Here is a 19,628-nt window from a genome sequence, read left to right on the forward strand (position 1 = left end):
GTAGGATGAAAACCATTCTAGAGCAGTACCAGAGATCCCCACCCAGTGCCTCAGTCTGTCTAACATGATGTTGTGATCAATGGTGTCAAAAGCAGCGCTAAGGTCCAGGAGTACAAGGACTGAGCACATACCTTCATCAGCAGACATTAAAAGGTCATTGGTGACTTTAAGCAGGGCAGTCTCAGTGCTGTGGTACTTCCTAAAACCAGACTGAAACTTTTCAAATAATTTGTTATTTTCCAGCACAGTGAGCAGCTGTTTGGACACAATTCTTTCTAGAATCTTTGCAATAAAAGGCAGTTTTGAAATTGGTCTAAAATTATGTGGGAGGGAGGGATCTAAACCAGGTTTCTTTAAAAGTGGGTTCACGCAAGCCGTTTTAAAAGGACTGGAAAAGGACTGGAGGGAGTCCTGGCGTCCAACCAGCCATGCTGCTAGGTATGTCTAAACAAGGTACGTTTCACATCTTGCTCTGCTAGAACTGTGTTAACTAGTCTATACTGCTAAATGATTATAATGACCCGAAGTAATAGGAGAGTATGACAAAGGTGATGAGTTGGATTCAAACCTCTAATGCAGGGCTATTCAGTTGGGCCAGATTTTATAACCAGGACATGGGCCGGACATTTTTTCACAAGTTGGGATGGGATATTATTATGATTATTGATACACTCTTATAGATACTTCTTATCGGTTTTCATTACAATTGACCCTTCGCTAAGCCACGCCCCAAATACACAGCTGGCCAATCACAGCGCAGTATAGGACTCGCTCTAACTGAAGTCCGACACTTTCATGGCTGTGCTCCATTGACTCTAATCTAAGAGAGTTTTCTTCTCTTTCCAAAACCTAAAATAAAGGCAGAAAAATGTCGGCTGTGGATTGTTCCTAATGTCATGTTAGCTAGCGTTAGCTAACGCTAGCTAACTTCCTACTCAATGGAACGTAAAAAAGTCCTACTGTTCTGCTTTTGAATGATTGTAATAATGAATAGAGACCTACCCAGCTTTACAGGAACAATGTTGATCGTTCATATCGATGTCTTTTGTCTCAATCGTCAGGGAATGCGGTGGTTCAATCGTCTGGGGAAGCGGTGGTTCACTTGTACTGTGTGATCGGTAGCATCTATCTTTCTGAATACAACCTTCAAATGTATAATGCAACTGAAAAACTGTCTTCTTCTTCCTGAGATCGCTTTTCCAACTAATTTGACAATATTTCTCCGGGGAGTGCAGTAATAAACAGTGGCAGCGCCGACAGTTTGTCGGACTTAGCAACCGTAACTAAGTGGGGCGGGGCTTAGCGAAGGGTCAATTGAATTGCCTTTGAATCCTTAAAGGTTCAGTGCGTAAGATTTAGTGGCATCTAGTGGTGAAGGTTGTGAATTGCAACCATCTGTCCAGTCTACCACTGCCCCCTACCCTTTCAAAGAGCATAGGACAGCTATGGTGGCTGACACAGCACAAAAGGTGTCTCTTCTGAGACAACAGAGAGTGGCCAGTCAAGAAATGAGGTTTCTTTAGGTAGATATATTTAGAAATTATATTTACTTAATTAGGGGTAGCACGGTGGTGCGGTGGTTAGCACTGTCGCCTCACAGCAAGAAGGTCGTGGTTGCCCCGGCCTTTCTGTGTGGAGTTTGCATGTTCTCCCCGTGTCTGCGTGGGTTCTCTCCAGGTGCTCCAGCTTCCTCCCACCGTCCAAAGACATGTAGTCTAGTTTAATTGGCGACCCTAAATTGTCCTTAGGTGTGAGCGATTGTTTGTCTATGTGTGGCCCTGCGATGGACTGGCGACCTGTCCAGCGTGTACCCCGCCTTGCGCCCGATGTCTGCTGGGATGGATTTACCTAATTATTCAGTGAAACCATATGTTATTGTGACTTGGCAACTGACAGATAACATGGAAAATGTAAGAGTGTGAAACATTGTCACTGTTTCTGCACCACAGTCCATTATTAACCACACATTAGATAAAGTTTATACAAACACTGACAAGGGAAACTCATTCATTCTCTCTGTGATTATGGACCCTCCCCAAAACTGCCCGCCAACAATAATATCTGGCCCGCTGCCAGATTATGATGCTTTGATGGCGGCAAAAACCATAAATAAATAGAAACTTTGATAGCGGTGCTGAAATAGAGCTCAGTCATGACAGCCACAGTTACTCACATAATCACTTCCTCTTTAGTGATTTTGCGCGAGAAGCTTGTTTACTGCAATGCACTATTTGGAGTTGAACTGAGCTTTTACTTTGGAAAATTCTAAATGACATTGAAAGAGTCTGTAGCCTGCTTGACACGACTCTGAAAGAGCCGTTAGAAAACGTGATTCCCGTCCGTAGGTTGATGGATGCGGATCAAAAACCGAAACAAAAGCAGTGCAGCACATGCTGTGATCTGAGAAACATTCACTGCAGAATCCATTTGTTGGAGAGAAAAAAAAAAGTTGTTACGCAGAGGGATTGAACACTCAGTAGCACTGTCCGTTTTCAGCTACTGTAGAAACGTGACGATGCAACGTGGCGGCGTCCATGGAAGGGGGGAGCCGCAGTTATGCAGATATAAATGGCTCATTCTAAGGTAATAAAAACATAATGGTTTATTATGTAAGGTCTTTATACACCATTGAAAACATAGTCATGGATCTTATACTGCATTTCTGTTGATAGATCCACAGAAATATTACACACTGAACCTTTAAAAAAAAAAGAATACATTCAGAACAGGATTAGAATTGGGGGAAAAAATTTATTTTATTATCACTCAGTGTTCCCCTGCCGGAATTGGGAAATTGGACAAAAAAATATTATTAAATGTAAAACGCGGAATACCATGGAATCTGCCAAAATGTCACTATTAGTATAAGCATTTTTGCCCACAGGATTTAAGCCAAACAAAAAACTATGTTTTGGTGTTACAGGCTGTAAACACCAGGCTTTGTCCTTGGTGTTTCAGCGAGGGCGGGGCTTAGCGCTCAGTGTCTCCTCCACACACACAGATACACATACAAACACACGTATCAAATATCATATATCATATCAAAGACGCCATACTAGCAAGAACTCTTCCCTTCAACTCTCAAAAGTGAAACCACATCGGCAGATGCAAGACGAAAACTTGTTGTAGACTTTGTGACTTTGTGGGTGGATTCAGATATGTATTAACATTAAAAAGATACGGCTGGTCAAGCTTTGTAAACACGGAGGAGCGTTGCCCATGTAGCCTCAGACTCACACCCACTGTGTTCCGCAGCATGTGGAGGATGTCAAGCAGGGTGCAAAATTAACTTTTTTTATCCACCAGCCAATGGCTAGTGAATGTTCAAAGTGTACCAGTCACTTAATATATTACCATTGTTTTTTTGTCTGGTGAGTGAAGTAAATCTATTAGCCATTTGCATATTTTACCAGTATTTGGCTGGTAGATGGTGCTAACTTTGGGCCCTGCTGTCAAGTAATCACCTGTTTGATAGGGGACAATTCACAATACATGTCTACTATTAAATAGTATTATAGTATTTTAATATCCCACTCTTGCATGAATACATTTATTGTGAATTGTCCCTATAAATAATTGCGCATACGTTTGAATTCTATATTGCATGATACATCAAATTCATTGATAATGATGCAATATGTAATATTTCTAATTGAATATTTGAAAAATTAATTCATCCTTCACATGACACACTACACACTTTTTCTGATGACTAAATGTGTTTAAATTGTAAAACACGGAAAAGGAAAACCTGGAATTTGGGAAAGAATTAATATGGAAACAGATTTCATAAGGCCGTATCCATGGTCTCGACGCCCAATATCTGAATGTAGCTTAACTGTAGCAAGCTCCATCAGGAGGCAGTAACTTTAGCAGTAAAAATGTTTAAGAGGAATTGAGAGTATGACGAGCCTAAACAGGCAAAAATCTGTGTGCCGCGTCAACAACAGCACCACATATCCTTAACAAGCACACTCCTAGGGGAAACACTGTCATTAAATGATGTTTGTAGAACAGCTACAGTATTTACAACAGCAAAGCCACTAATATCTCACTTAAAAAAAATCTAACATGTCAAAGAAAAATCACATTTCTGATATCATAATACTGAGTGAAGTTTAGAAAGAATGAAGAACTCAAACATCGATCAGTACCAGTCCTTCCTCCTGTCTCCCTCCTCCTCCCTCTGCTGCTGCTGGTAGCGAGGAGCTGGTTTGTCTCAGCCAGCAACTGAGTTCATAACAATGTGCCAGATTTTAATGTACGTGGCAAACTTAGCTTAACAGCGTGTGTGTGCGTGTGTGTATGTGGCGTAGAGGTGCTCTGCATCGACACAGAGGAGGGGAGATGCTGCAGGTCAGGCAGTCCTTATTGCAGAGGATTGGCAGTGTAGCTCCTTCTGTAAACATCCTGCTTGATTGGTACAGTGCATGTGAAAATCTCAGAAGGACGCGAAATGGCTCACTTGATACTACTTCCATACCATACACATATATATTTGTAGTTTACTTATTTTGTCATACCAGATTTATGTATGCTGAGCCACACAGAGGTTGCTTCTGGGCCGGATGTGGCTCGCGGGCCACTAATTGAATAGGGCTGCCCTCATGATACAATGTGTGCAGTTTAACTGGCAGCTAATACTTTCAGCATGGCCTGTTTCCACACTGTATAGCACAGTACCACACTCCACAACAGATAGGTATGGCTGACATGTGTAATTGCAACGTTGGTCAGAAGTGCAACAGAACTGAACATATTAACCCACAGGTCACTACAGCAGTGCTTTAATTTTAAACCATCAGGTTGCCTAGCCCTTCATGTTCAGCACTAGCTGAGATGAATCCTTGTTACCATGCTAATCGCAACATCACCTCTCTTAGAACAGCTTTCTCTGTAGAAACCGCACTTCCCTGAGGTATACTCCTATGAAGAGGCTTTTCAGTGTAAAGTGCATCGTTAAACCTTAATCTGCATAAGGTGCTCTGCCCTTCCTGACATCAAACTGCTACTGTGTGCTGTATGTTTTAGTCCATTATCTCCTACTAATCTCCTTATAATGACTGACCACTGTCCTTCCTCTTAAAATGCATGTGCACAACATGAGGTGCACAGCGAACTGGAGGCAAGAACACAACGCAACAAATTGTCCTTTTATATTTAATTTGATGTCACACTGATTCCCCCTGGAAATAAGTAAGTGGCTTCGTTATTCATTCAAACTTAAACTGTTTATATCTGTAATTACATTCTTCAGTGACATTTTTCATGCTATAGTTGCTTCCCCAGGTGTGAGCAGCATTTTAATAGCATGTCCTGGTTACATGAGGAGATGAGAGGGAATTTGGAGCTGTTGTGGCAGGGAGTCCTGGAGTGACTACAGTGCACAAGCCTGAACATGTCAGCGATGCAGGAGATATTCCTTACTTGGTTATAAAGAAAAAAGGAGAGAGATTGAGGAAAAGCAATTTGCTAGTTTTCCTGAGCAATCACAAACATTTAGATTTTTCTTCTGTTTGTGATAAGCCTATGTGTTTTTGTATGTTGCTTTTTTTCTCTGGATCATACAAAAAGATTCATTGACCTTGCTGTCTCTGAAAGCCAACAAGTTCGGTGTCAAGGGTGTGTCCACTTAGTGTCCTGAGGTAGCACGGGCCTTAGTCTGAACCAACTGTTTGACGGATTTAATTTCTAACATATTCATTTTTATAAAAGTATTTGCAAGTCAACACGTGAACAGGTGAATTAAGTTAGTTTTAAAAGGTATTGTGTGTTGCCAGAGGCAGCTAGTAGCTTTTGTAGCATTTCATACATATTTTCTGTACAAGATTTGTATTTGTATTTGTATATACACTATTACTACAAAATAAACTATTTTCAGTCCTCACAGGTTTCTTTATTTCAATTCTGTTGGTACTTTACATTGTGAGTTTACATCTGAGTGTGCATTTTTTTTGTCTTGCACGTAGACTATTTTTGGAGGTACAATTTATTTTTGAGAACTTAAAGAGTAATTTATGGAAGCTTTGTATTAACTTTGGATAGTGCCACTGTTTTGGTGTGATTGGTAGGTCTATTTATCTTTTAAATTAACATTTTAAACACATGAATGTAAGAAACTGTAATGTTAGTAATTAAACTAGATATCAGAAGTGAATACAGAAACATGCATTCACATCATGTGGGGCTGCACAATATGGTAAAAACCTTTTAATCACCTTTACATCATGATTCACTATTAGTGACAATGATCATTTTTACTTGGTTATAATGTAACTTGGTTATAAGTTATTTTCACACATTTTACCTTAATCAAAAAACTGCAGTTTCTGTAATTTGGATACATGGCCACATCTAGATTTTGATAAAATTTCTACTAATTGTGCAGCCCTAACTTCATGCCACCCCTGCATAAGTCAGTGCCTCACTTGTGCTACCCCAGTCAGTGTGTTTAAAGGTTATGGAGCTGAATTGCTACCTTAGGTTTTCATTAAACTACAAAAGCAGAAATCATAACAGCTCTTGTGTACAAGTATTGCAGTTATTCCATGTCCATATGGAGGGTTTGTTATATGTACAGAAGGTCATGGGTCAAAATGTTCAGTCTCAACAATCCCTCCATTGTTTCAATCTGTGGTCTAGGTGAGCTAGGTTTGCCGGTGAGCTAAGACTTATTTTCTATAACTGTCAACTGTTCAATCCCCCCCCCCACCCACACACGTCTAACAGGCCAAGTGTGTTGCCATGGAGGTAGTCATTTTTCCTGTGTGCTGGTTTTTGCCATGCTTAAGAGGTCAGGTTGCAGATGGAGGGGCCAAACCAAAGCACTGTCTTGCTTCAAATGCCAGGGCTTTTATGTTTCAACTCCAAAAAACAGATAAGAAGAACAAACTGCTTCTCATCCAAAGTAATGGTTCATGATTATTTGCTCAGATAGGAAGCGTTCTCGGTGCAGAAAAAGGCATTGGATGGCTTTCCTTACTGCGTGGCGAGTGGACCATTGATCTGTCCAGATGCAATGTCACTGGCTAGAGGTGAAAGCAACTGTGTGTGGAGTTTCTAATATATAAGGATCACCGGCAGTGTTCTTTACCAATTCATGTCTTCTGGACTGTGCAAGGGCAATGTCAACCCAGGTCTTTACTGTCCCTATGAAAGGGCTCAGGAAGGTATTCCCAAAAGGCCTCACTGAGGCACTGCAAAAGGGACTCTAAAGATTGTGCAGCTATGCTCAAGTGCCCACCAGCTGTAGCCTTTGCTTTGCCCCATGTTGCTGCTTACACTTTCACCTTAAAGAGCTGATAGAGTCTATGTGACTCAGCCAAAAGAACTGTGCATCACATGATGAAAAATCATCTGCAAGTAATTGTGCTAGCCAAGATTGTTAAAAACAAACTTTTCTGAATGCCAGCCAGCTACACACAGTTGCTATCCTTTCCTTCAAGTGTGGGTGTTTATGTATGTGTAGGTACCACATCATCATGCTGCAGCCTTTGTTCTGCTCTCTGTGTTGGGGCTAAGCTCCTCCACACACAGTGGCGGCATTACACGAGTTGACAACAACTACGCTAAATTACTGTGAGTACGTGCAATAAAACCTGCATGAGTAAAAAGCCAATACTTTATCAATGCGCCTGTTCAACATGCATAATGAGAAAGCATGAGTATGTAGAAAGCAATATTTTAATGTGCTCTGTCCGCAGGCTCTTATCCACTGCTGCTGTTTTACGCAAGCGTTGCACGCTAGCTTAGCTTCTAGCAAATTGCTATAAACAATCTAAAACAAAAGCTTTCCTAACTGTTTAGCTTAGTTTGCCATGAATCTTAACATTTGGCAACTTCTTGTAAAACTAGCTGCTGGCTGAGACAAACCAGCCGCTCGTCTCTCTACCAGCGATACCTGCAGGCAGTGAATAACAGCAGCAGCAGGGAGAAGGACAGAGGACAGGAGGAAGAACTAATACTGACCGATGTCTGAGTTTTTCATTCTTCCTAAACTTCCCTCAGTGTTTTCACATCAGGAATATTTATTTACTGACATGATATTATTGAGTGAATATAGTGAATGAATTAGTATAGTAGAATTCTACTCCTGTTCTGTATTAAAGTCAACCAGGCTGACATTACTGTATAGCTAATATGCACACTGCAATATTTATTTATCGCAAGTCATATCGTCATCACAATATTCAACAATGTTATTGCACATTGCATATTTTCAACATAGTGTGCAAGGCTCCTGGGTTTCATAGATTAATCCATTCACTGTGTGACTTTAACTGAACCTTTCATTTTGAAACACAAGACATGATGTTTACCGCTGCACCCCTCTTTCGATCACTTTCTGTTACTGCACTATCCCCAACTGGGCCACAAAACTCTAGCTCACCTTGTGATTTCTCTCTTTCCACTCTCACCGGCTCACCTCTCAGACCTGGGGATGGAGGTCTCCCCTGCCGTGAAGTCTTCTTGGAGCAAGCACGCCAAACTAATTTTCAACAGCAGGGATGTGAAAGCCTACCTAACCTGCAACCAAGCTTAGTTACATTGTGTTTTAACAAATTGTTATCTTTTAAATACATGCCTGTCTATGTTGCACAGGAGTGAATCATTTTCCTGTCTTTGAGAGTGGTGCCATAAGGTGTATTTAGTTTAATTTCTACCATGTAACATTACATTTTGATATTTCTGGTACAGTGTGAGTACAAAATTGAGTACTGCGTAGTACAAAATTGACAATAGACCTGCTGCACCTACATATGTGTGTGCTGAGACGTCAGTGGTCAACCATTGAAAGAGTTATCTATCTTTAGCAAATTTAGTACCTGAGGTTTGCAGATTGGATTTCAGTACTCACTACCATTCTGACTGCCCAGCTTTAGTGTATGAGAATGAGTAACAAAGGTAACGTTTTGAAAAACAATTGATACACGGATAATACTGCAATTTATGATGTATGCGAAGAGTAGGTGATTATATCTTTCTCTGTAAAATTACTAACAATTATTTAAACAAGAGGATACGTTCAATGATGTGAAAGAGACATAGAAAAATCATAGTTAGTTGAAGGCACATTAAAAAAGTAACTTTTTTATTCATTTTTGTATATTATTGTACTAGAGCAGAGCTTAGCCCAGTCTGGGATTAATGTCACTTTTCTAACATGCAATTCTAGTAAAAAATGTCCAATGCAAAACTACAGTGCTTGTGTTTACTTTTATGGTAGTTTAATATCTTGCACTAAACCACATATTTAAAATGTACATTTTACCTTTAATGTAGGAATAATTATTTAAAACCATAGCACAGACAACTAGTCATGATTGTTTGACATGTACAGTTGAGTTATGACTCCTGTTCAGTCATAGTTCAAAGTCAAATTATTTAAATACTATAGTTTTCTGTTTTAGATGTCTGTGTTCACAGACGCATGTCTGTGCCAGATATATGGCTCCTTCAACGTCTGCCACAGTTGGTAAAAATACGGTTTTAAATGAAGACTGAGATCTATACTAACATTAAAACCACTGAACATTAGCTTCTGTAAGCCAAACCTCCCAATACATTTTGCCTTTTTATCCTAGATCATATATTGCTCAGCCCAGCTAAGAAAATCCAGATGACTCCCTGAGTTGGCAGAAGACAAACAGCCCAGGGGGCAACTCTATTACAAACAAACAAATCAACGGCTCCAGCAAACAGCGTCCTACTGGATATCTACTCCTGCCAGTCAGCTCCGAGCTCCTACTCATGCTTTTCTATTCTGTGTGTGAGAGCGAGAAATCAATGTGTAATCTTATTCACACTGTCTTTGGCAGGAGACATTGGGGGCAGACATGGAATTGAGATGACCCGCTCTGCGCGAAAGGGCACAGGAGAAGCCAAATACATTCAAATAATTTTCTATCTTTGCTTTGCTTCTTCCACAGCGTCTTAATTCAAAATCTCTCTAGATTGTCCTCGACAGAGGTGACTCGTTTTCAATCAACTCGATTAGTGTCACAGAAGACGCATTTGGCGCTGAGATCGTTTTTGCATGGTGTGATTGAGTGGATGTATATTGCTTGAGCTTTACCTCCTTCCACAATTGCTGCAGTGTGTCACCACCTGTTAGCCAGCCATTGTGGAAAAACACTTCACAGTGCCCTCTCACAACAGAAAGAGCTAATGTGTCAAACCAATCCACGTTTACTGCTATGATTTTTCTGGATCTAAATGTTAAGCATTGTCTTTTATGTTAATTGCCTTGCCAAGGGCCCCGATGCCTCATGCTGTTCTCATTATATACTTTACCCAGAGCACTAATGTGGCTAACCGCCTCCACATATGAGCCTTAGGGGACGAGCAGGGTGCACACTGTGTGCTGCAGTCACAAGCCAATGATGGCAAGGGACATCACTATAACGACTGACAATGTGTGCGTTAAAGCCACATTTTTTTTCACACATCACCTAATCAAAGCCAAAGCGTAGTGGAATCTACAGAATAAGGAAACATTTTAGATTGCAGACAGCCACAGTGGGAATGGAACCTCGGCTCCTTAGTAGTATGGTATTACTTTATTCTTTACACTATAAAGGGCATTAATTATTTGTTAGTGGGCATCAATATATCCAGCATAGAGGTATCAATAAATAGCACTGATAAGCCTCTGTTTATGGTAGCTGGACTTGTGCTTGATCTAGTTAACCTCAATTATTAATCCGCTTGTGTCTGCACAACTTAAAGCTAACTACTAGCACCTCTGGATAAAAGAAACCCTGTTTACAAGCTTCAAAGTTGAACATCTTAGAGCGGATGACTTAGATACTGTTGAAAACAGCTCTAGCAATTCCACAGATCACAGCCATTAAGTATTCATCCCTTATTTCCATCCATTTTAAAATGCAAGTGCCAGTGAAATGTGTGGAGACAGCAGCTAGCCCAGCTCAATTATTCAAAACACGCCAAATGTATTGTGGCTAACTGAGGGCTTGAACATGATTATGCACATATATTTCCTTTGTACTCTGCATCGCCTACCTTCAGTCACGATCAGATTTGGGGGTTTTCTGCACATTTATATGAATGACTTTAACTATGGCTGTTACATGGTCAGGGATAATGTCCCCTTTAATTTCATGTACAGATAATCTCTTTAATGTGTGTGCATATGTGCATATATACATTTTTAATTGAATCCCTCCGATCTTGGGGATTTAGTATCTATAAAATTAACTCAATAATAATCACTTTAGGTGGGAAGAGAAACACGTTTTGTTAATAATTTTGTATGGTCAAGGTATTTTAATTGGGAAGTAATCCTGGTTGCTGGAATGGGAAAATATTGTGTGTCCTTATTATCAAGAGTTAATAGATCCATATCCTAAGAATGTATGCAAATCTAATCATACATTAAAGATTATTTTCAAGACTAAAAGACGATGTGAAAATATTTGTACACCAATCAAGGCTGCTAGGCATGGAACTGCTGCTCTTACCTCCATTTCTTGAATCATATCAATCATACTGGTGACACCTCAGCCACTGAGCTGAGCCAACACACACCCCTACACACCCCTATACACACACACACACACATACACACACTCTCTCTCTCTCTGCCTTCAATTACAACTAAAGTAGATATACAGAACAGACATAAAATATTTCTCCAGTCCACTCACACTTACTGCTTTCTCTTACCAGTCAATATATTTCAGTTTTCCAATTTCATCCAGCACTCCACCCATCTGGTCTCAGACTTGTGGCTCATGATAGGAAAAAAAAAACATTTAAGGAAATAAATAGACCCCTCTGCCTCCATTTCACCATCACCTCAGGAGATAAGATGACAGAAACAGTTTTCTCATCTTCCAAGTCATGAAAATGAATGATGCTAGAGGATATGGAAGATTTGAAGGCAGGGGCCTACAAGATGTCGCAGACTACTGGCTCAGTAAACGATATTCTGCTCTTTACCTGAGAAAACTTATGAAAGTATCTAATAGCACAGGTGCCATACTGCTTCATTCTTTTGGTATTCAAATTTGAGGTTTTCTTAAAGTCATCAAAGTGAGATTGTTTTGGTGACATCAAAGCAACTTTTTTCCTTATGTACTGGGCATTACATTGCTTCAAACAGCTTAACGTTAACTTGGCTAAGCACTGGACTTTTTAGCTTTTGTATTGTGGTGTCAAACACAGCTTATATAGGACATGTTTAGGTATCTGCCAAATACCATATAAGGGTCAGAGTCTGCAAAATAGAGCTCCAACCCATAGAAGGGTACAGTACTACTCTGAGGTAACAAAACGAGGGGTCAGAGGTCAAATTCTATTGAAGGGTTCAGTCCCTACATAACCACCAATCATTACTCCCCCTTAAGAGGTCACTGACCCTCTGTCCTGCTGCTACAGTGCTATTTTAAACTGTAATGGTCAAATGCACATATGTTATACACCACAGTATCCATCCATACATCCATCCTCAACCACTTATCCAGCGTACAGGGTCGCGGGGGGCTGGAGCCAATCCCAGCTGTCATCGGGCGAAAGGCAGGGTACATCCTGGACAAGTCGCCAGTCCATCGCAAGTAGCTTTTGTAAATGTACATTATTGTCTTTTTCACTGAAGTTTCATTGTTAACAATAGTTCTCAGCCACCGCTAAATTGTTATTGAAATGTTATGCTTCACACAGACACACAGTCTTTGCATGCCAACTAACTACTTTTAACTTGGCTATAACGTTTTACACATAAACATAAATCTACTTCTGATCTGGCCTTTACACAACCACACACATACACACACACACACACGCACACGCACACACGCACACGCACACACACACACACACACACACAGAGAACCCCTTGTTCACCTTCCTTTGGCTGAAAATCCTTCAACCAGCTATGTATTAATGGTAATTTTGTTATAGTTACTAATTCCATTATTAATCTGAATGCCAAATTAATTGTTATGTAAATTTAATGAGACTGAATTAGGCAATTGGCTATCAATTTTCTCTTATTTAAGAGCTGTGCCAGGCAAGAATATAACTTTAAGTTATAACTTTAACTTATATTCTTATTATAAATCATTAAATAATAGTTATAATAGTTTTTATTACATTATTTAATAAAAAATTTACCCCTAATCCCCAACAGTAGCATACATCAAACAGAGTGGTACCCCATACTGCACAGCACCTAAAAAGCTTGCCATGGCAAAACTGGAAAAAGCAATGATAAAGTTCAACATGGCCAGAGAAGTATAAGAGGTGGTAAATTGAGAAAGTATATTGAAGAATGAAATTCCCGTGCAACGGGGGAATGTGATACCTTCGTTCTTACCTTCCTCCCACCCCTGGGGACTTCCTGACTTCTTTGCTTTCTCGTTTCTTTCCTCCAGCAGGTCACCGGCAGCCACAATGCTCCATGTGAACTCTGGGATACCCTCCAGGTGCTGGTCACAAGTTCTGCTATTGCCAGGACATCTGTGATCTGTGGAGGCATTTATTTAATAAAAAATTAATGAGCATCAACAGAGAAACTCTGAAAACAAGCTTTGAAATATATTTCAACAAGGGCTATCATATTGCAATTACTTAACATTTGAACTAAAGTGAATCTTGAAACCCACTTTACTACACTCTTATTAATCCAAACCCACTTGGAAATATAAAACACAGCACAAGCATTTTAAAACACCTTGTTAAGTCTGATAAGCAGAATCGATTATTAATCATATTAATTATATGTACCACAAGAGGAAAAGAGGTGTTTAAATACACATAATGTTGCCTCAGCACTATTTTTCGTCTGTCTTGATTGGAAATCCACAGTTTCAACAAATGATGTACTGCTTTTTTAATAGTTTAAACAGACTTAGTGGTTTCCAAACTGTTACAAAATCTAATAGGCTAATGCTAAGTAAGCTTAATTCCAGATTTGACTTAAACCTTTAAGGACTAGACAGAGAAGATGACAACAGGGCTCAGGGAGGAAGAACCTTGTCAGCTGGATATTTTGTATTTTCACATTTAATTGCCTCATACTTTTGGTTTGCACAACATTGTGTCAGCCCACGAACCAAGAAATAACAGCTTTAATAGCAGGACAACTCTTGGTGCATAGTGCACACTTTTACTCTGGGAGGAGTGGAGGGGGCTTACACAAATGTAGAGTTCATGTGAAAATTGCTGCTGTCAAAAACAGGGCTGGGTGCAATAGCAGTTGAGGTATTACTGCTGTAATACCCTCCCTAAAATTTTGCTCAGAGAAAAAAAATTAAGGGTCAGCCCTCCTACCACTCATCCCCTCTCTCTGTCTCTATCTTTGCCTCCATCTGTCCTTCCCTCCCTGTGGACAGACCTCATGTAGACTCATCCCTGTGGCTTGCTAAATTGTTGTTTGAGGGGGCTTGGTCACTTTCAAATGACTTCTCACTCTAGGCTCTGGAGGAGTGAACCAGAGTGTTGTATAATCATCTTTCTATGTACCAGTTTCTTCCACAGTTTTTACTCGATCAGAGTCATCAGAGCTACATCGGTCAGTATACATGAATGATATTTTTATCACATTAAAGCTATGAACACTACCATGCAAACACATTTCTTTTCTGATTATACTAAAAGATCACCACAAGTAAACACTTCTGCGTGGTTTATTTGTGCATGTGAACATAGTGTGGTTTAATTCAGCAATTCTATGCACCAGGAAGGTCACATAGCAGTATAACTACAATTAATCATGTTATAGCTCATAAATAAAAAACATCAATGCAAAAAACAATAAACCTGACCAGCACCCCACCCAAAGTTCCCCTTTCAATTTTAGATTAATTATCTGGACTACATTAAAATTGTAATTCAAAGATCCCACGTAGAATTAAGACTATATTAACATATAGTAAACCAGGCCAGGGCAGGTTAACTTGGTAAAAAAATGTTCACGAAGAACAGCTAAAAAACCATGAAACATACTGAACCTATGGCATTTAAAATCAAATAAGGAACTGTTTTTAGGGCTGCAATTCTATCTTAAGTGCACAAGTTGAACAGGCCGATGTTATCAGATCAATATAGTAGCTTTTACCACAACATTGTTCACATACGCAGTGTGACAGCTATAGTCTAGGTAAACACCACAACTGGGAAAACTGACTTTTTCAGCATTTTTGGGATAGTCACACTGTGCTCCTATATGGTCCCTGTCTCTAAGAAATAAGAAGCCATTTCACATATTGATTTTAGAGCAAACGCACTCACTTCTCTTTGTAAAAGTTTTGTTTTGAAATTTTAGTGAAACCTGTTAAACCCTGAAACCACACGTTTGCCTGCAAAGCCTGTTAGTGACAACAGTGCTGTTGCTCTTCTTTGGATGAAATGCTTTCTAATAGGCCACAGAGAACATGTACCAGTGTCACACATGGCTGCTGCATTTGAGCCCATGTTTGAGTATCAGTATATACTATTAAATGAATGCTAAAATAACTCTTCTCAAGTCTGCAGAAGATGGATGAGTTTGGGATGGCATTCGGTATTAGAAACCTTAAATTTCTTAACCCAGCCTGTCACAGTCAGTGGACAGCATGTTAAAAGTACTGAAAAGTGTATCTGGAAACAACGCTGAATAGCTTCTCCAAAAAATGATTTTATGTCAGTTCTATTTAGTATTATGGCTGTAAATACACTGGCAAGGAAAATCTGTATACCTACACCAGAAAGTGAACTCAAACTAAAGTTAAGATGACCTATAGTAAATCTTTATGGTCCTATTGCAGTCTGTACTCACCTACTGTAGGTCCTACACATATCTTTGTTGAGTGCAGTGTGGTGGTATAACATGTAGTTATTTAAGCAACTTTCATTAATGTCTTGATTGTTTTTTGTGGATGTGACAAACCAATTTTGTAGTAAAGTTCCTCTGAAATATTCTATTATAATCTATTATTATGTAATCTACTATTATGCAATGAATTATCATATAATCTACTATTATGTTCAGCATCCCCACTGCATTACCATATAGCCCTCTCTCCATTAACAGAGACCCCCTTAATCTCCTTAAATATTTAAGTCTACAGTATTTAACTTACTATGAGACTTAGAACGCAGATTGAACAAGCTATCAGTCAACTGAGATGTTGGACTGAATGCTTAAAAAGGAGCCTTATCTAATGAGGTGGCATCAAGGCTGCATTAGGGTGCCTTTAAAAGGCATGGCTGTCCACTTGAGGAGGCAGCTGCCTTCAAAGGAATCATAGAAGCAGTTGTTCCTAACCACTTAGTGCCAGCAAGTCTAATGGTTTTCATGCTTAGAACTCGTCATTTGGCAAAAAAAAACATTGATAGCAATAGCTTATCGCCACTGGAGACTTTGAGGGCTGATGGAATGTGCAGACATTGAGAAGTTCACGGTTGCAGTGAAAGCTCATTTCCTTTCCATCTATGTTGCATGGGTGGAATGATGCAGTGTGTTCAGCTGACCATAAGCGGAGGCTTTCAAGTTGTACAGAGCTGGGACCAGCACAGTTGGTCTGACTCAAGGATGCAAACAAACACATTAACTTTCACGTTTGCATTAATTGCCCCTTTCACTTAGTAACTACCGATATTCATACAGCTTTTAACAACCTTTTGTAGCATATGGGTAATTTCTTTCAATAAGTTATCTCTTGTTGGCTGTTTTGTAACCTGTATCACAAATAGTACATTGTGGGCTTACATTTTGCAAGTGGGCTTGAAATCAAATGTGTATGTGTCCCTGCACACATATTGCTATGTTTGAGAATATTTTCAAAAACTGGTTCCATACATACATTTGCATCCTTTACACACTCAGGGAAACTAACATAGACATAAGTTTCAGAGCTGTCTCCTCACATTTTTCCACCCTCAGATATCATACCAATATTCATGCATGCAGAAACGCACTTGGCCCACTGACGAGCTAAGCACTGTGTGCTGCCAAATGGGAATGAGAGATATGATTCAACCGTGGTGAGCAAGATGTGGATCTGTCATCCAGTTTCGCCCACCTTCTGCATGTGCAAAGTGACTAAGAACTGATGACTTTCCAAATGACCAGGGACAAAGCTTTTAAGGCCCATTCATTCACAATTACATGTATGATTTTTTCCAAAATCATAATATGCTTTGAATATGTAATCATATCATTTTTTGAACATTACTAAGCATGGGTTCATTTACCTTTTGATTACACGATTGCACATTAAAAAAACAAAAAGGAATCCTTGGTTGCCCCTTAATGTTTTTGCAGAGCACTGTTAATTAGGAACAGGTCATGACAAACATTCTCACTGTTAAAAAGTTTTTTGATATTTGTCCCCAAGCACTGAGTAATTACTGAAAACACTGCTTGAAAATGAATCAGGTCCTCACTGTGAAACTGTAATATCTCAGAGAAAACGTTGCACCGTTTTACCACAAGCTGAAATTATGTCAGTACTACTTTGTGTTTCTGTTGTATTTTGAAAAAATAAAACAAAACACATATTGGTAAGATTTGCAAATTGCTTATCGAATTAATTAAGCAAAGCCAGAGGAGCCTTGATCTTCACCTGACAATGCCTTTGTAAACTTCATGTATTATGTGGTTTATAATGGACTGTGGTACAGAAACAGTGAGGCTTACATTTTCTTGTTATCTGTCAGTGGCCATACTTGATGCACTAGATGTGACAGTGTTTCAGAGATGTGAAATGTCATTTACTTTGGTATGTTAGTCCAGATGAGCCAATCCTCCCAAGTTGTAAAATACTGTATTACAGGAGTATGAAACATCCTGTAGCACTTAATTTCTCAATGTGGCTGTTGTTTATTAATGAACAAATAACAATAAGATCCATAAAAAAAACACGTGTTTTTACTTAATAAGTAAGTAAATATAATTTCTTAAAATATCTATCTAAAGAAACCTAATTTCTTGACTGGCAACTTTCTGCAATCTCACAGAGGACATCTTCTGTCCCGTCTCAGGAACCGTAGCTATACAACTCGCTTGGATAGGGGAACTCTCACCACTAGATGTCACTAAAATTTACACACTGAACCTTTAAAGCATGAAGAATGTACACACACACACACACACACACACACACACACACACTCCCCCTCTCACCCCTTGCTGGGTGGTATGTGTCATCCTCAAGCTCGGGTCCTGGACCAGAGGCCTGGGAGTTTGAGGGTTCTGCGCAGTATCTTATCTGTTCCTAGGACTGCACTCTTCTGGACAGAGACCTCTGATGTTTTACCTGGAATCTGCTGTAGCCACACTCCCTGTTTGGCAGTCACGGCCCCCAGTGCTCCAATTACCACTGGCACCACTGTTGCTGTTAACTCTCCACATGTTATCTAGCTCCTCTTTCAGCCCTTGTTATTTCTCAAGCTTCTCATGTTCCTTCTTCTTGATGTTGCTGTCGCTTGGGATTGCCACATCTATCACTGCAGCCTTCTTCTGCTGTTTGTCGATCAACACGATGTCTGGTTGGTTAGCCATCACCAGTTTGTCAGTGTAGATCTTGAAGTCCCACAGGATCTTAGCTCAGTCATTCTCAACTACCTTAGGAGGTGTCTTCCATTTTGACCTTGGGACTTCCAGCTCATGGCAGATGTTCCTGTACACTATGGCAGCTCCCTGCTTATGGCGTTCCATGTATGCACTTCCTGGCTGCATCTTACACCCTGCTGTTATGTGCTGTACTGTCTCAGGGGCATCCTTCACAGTCTGCACCTGGGGTCCTGCCTGGTGTGGTAGACCCCAGCCTCTATTGATCTTGTACTGAGTGCCTGTTCTTGTGCCGCCATACATACGTTGTAATGTGACCGTTTAATTTAACCAATTATTTTAATTTTATTTGGTTGATTATGTTTGTCCTATTTATTCTTTTAAAGGTCCCATATTATACAAAAACCACCATTTCATGTATTTCAACCTAAGTGTGTGTCCCCAGTGTGTCTAAAGACCCCCAAACTATGAGAAAAAAAAATCTTTTTGTCCTGCTCAGTCTTTCAGTAAATGTGCAAATGACGTCACAGAGTGATCTGTGTAGCAGCGGTCATTCCATCAAACTAGAGCTGGAGGTTGTTCAGTATGTCTTGCAGAAAGTGCTTTTACGGTTATGAAGTAAAGGTCATTTTTTTCTGGCTTTCTTTCTGATGTCCTCCAACTGCTTTGCCTCACCTCTATGCAATTTATGGTTTTGTTTTCCTGCTGGACAGAGAGCTTGTTGGACAAAATCAGCTAATAGGGCTGCTAGCTGCACAGCTAACTGAGCTAACAAGTTAGCGACAGCTACAAGTAAACAATAGAGTGCTCATACAGAGGGTGAATAGAGGTACTGAAGCAATGGACAATATGAGAAAAACAATGCGTCTTTTGAACTTTAAAACTAGGGATGAGCACACGTTAATGCATGTTATGACTGGGCTCAAAAGGCCACAACAAAAGGGAGACACACCATGGTAAACTGTTAACATGTGTTTATTTAACGGAAATACGCCGAAGCAATAGTTATTTCGAATTAACATAATTAAAGTATGAGGGATGTAGTCTGTGGTTTCAGTAGTGTCTGTGCAGGATGATGGTCGCATGAATGCATGTGTGAAGGTGTTGTAATATG

At 39.8% G+C, this 19,628-nt stretch overlaps 1 protein-coding gene across 1 annotated transcript in view; it reads right to left on the reverse strand.

Annotated features, from left to right (window-relative positions):
* LOC123979444 (ALK tyrosine kinase receptor-like) overlaps nt 1–19,628 on the reverse strand; it is a 319,164-nt gene that overhangs the window by 157,516 nt on the left and 142,020 nt on the right. The window contains exon 3 of the mRNA XM_046063368.1: nt 13,325–13,486. Within this exon, the coding sequence (XP_045919324.1) occupies nt 13,325–13,486 (162 nt within the window). The remainder of the gene's footprint in view (nt 1–13,324; nt 13,487–19,628) is intronic.

Source organism: Micropterus dolomieu, linkage group LG11 (assembly GCF_021292245.1).
Source record: "Micropterus dolomieu isolate WLL.071019.BEF.003 ecotype Adirondacks linkage group LG11, ASM2129224v1, whole genome shotgun sequence".
Classification (NCBI taxonomy): Eukaryota; Metazoa; Chordata; class Actinopteri; order Centrarchiformes; family Centrarchidae; genus Micropterus; species Micropterus dolomieu.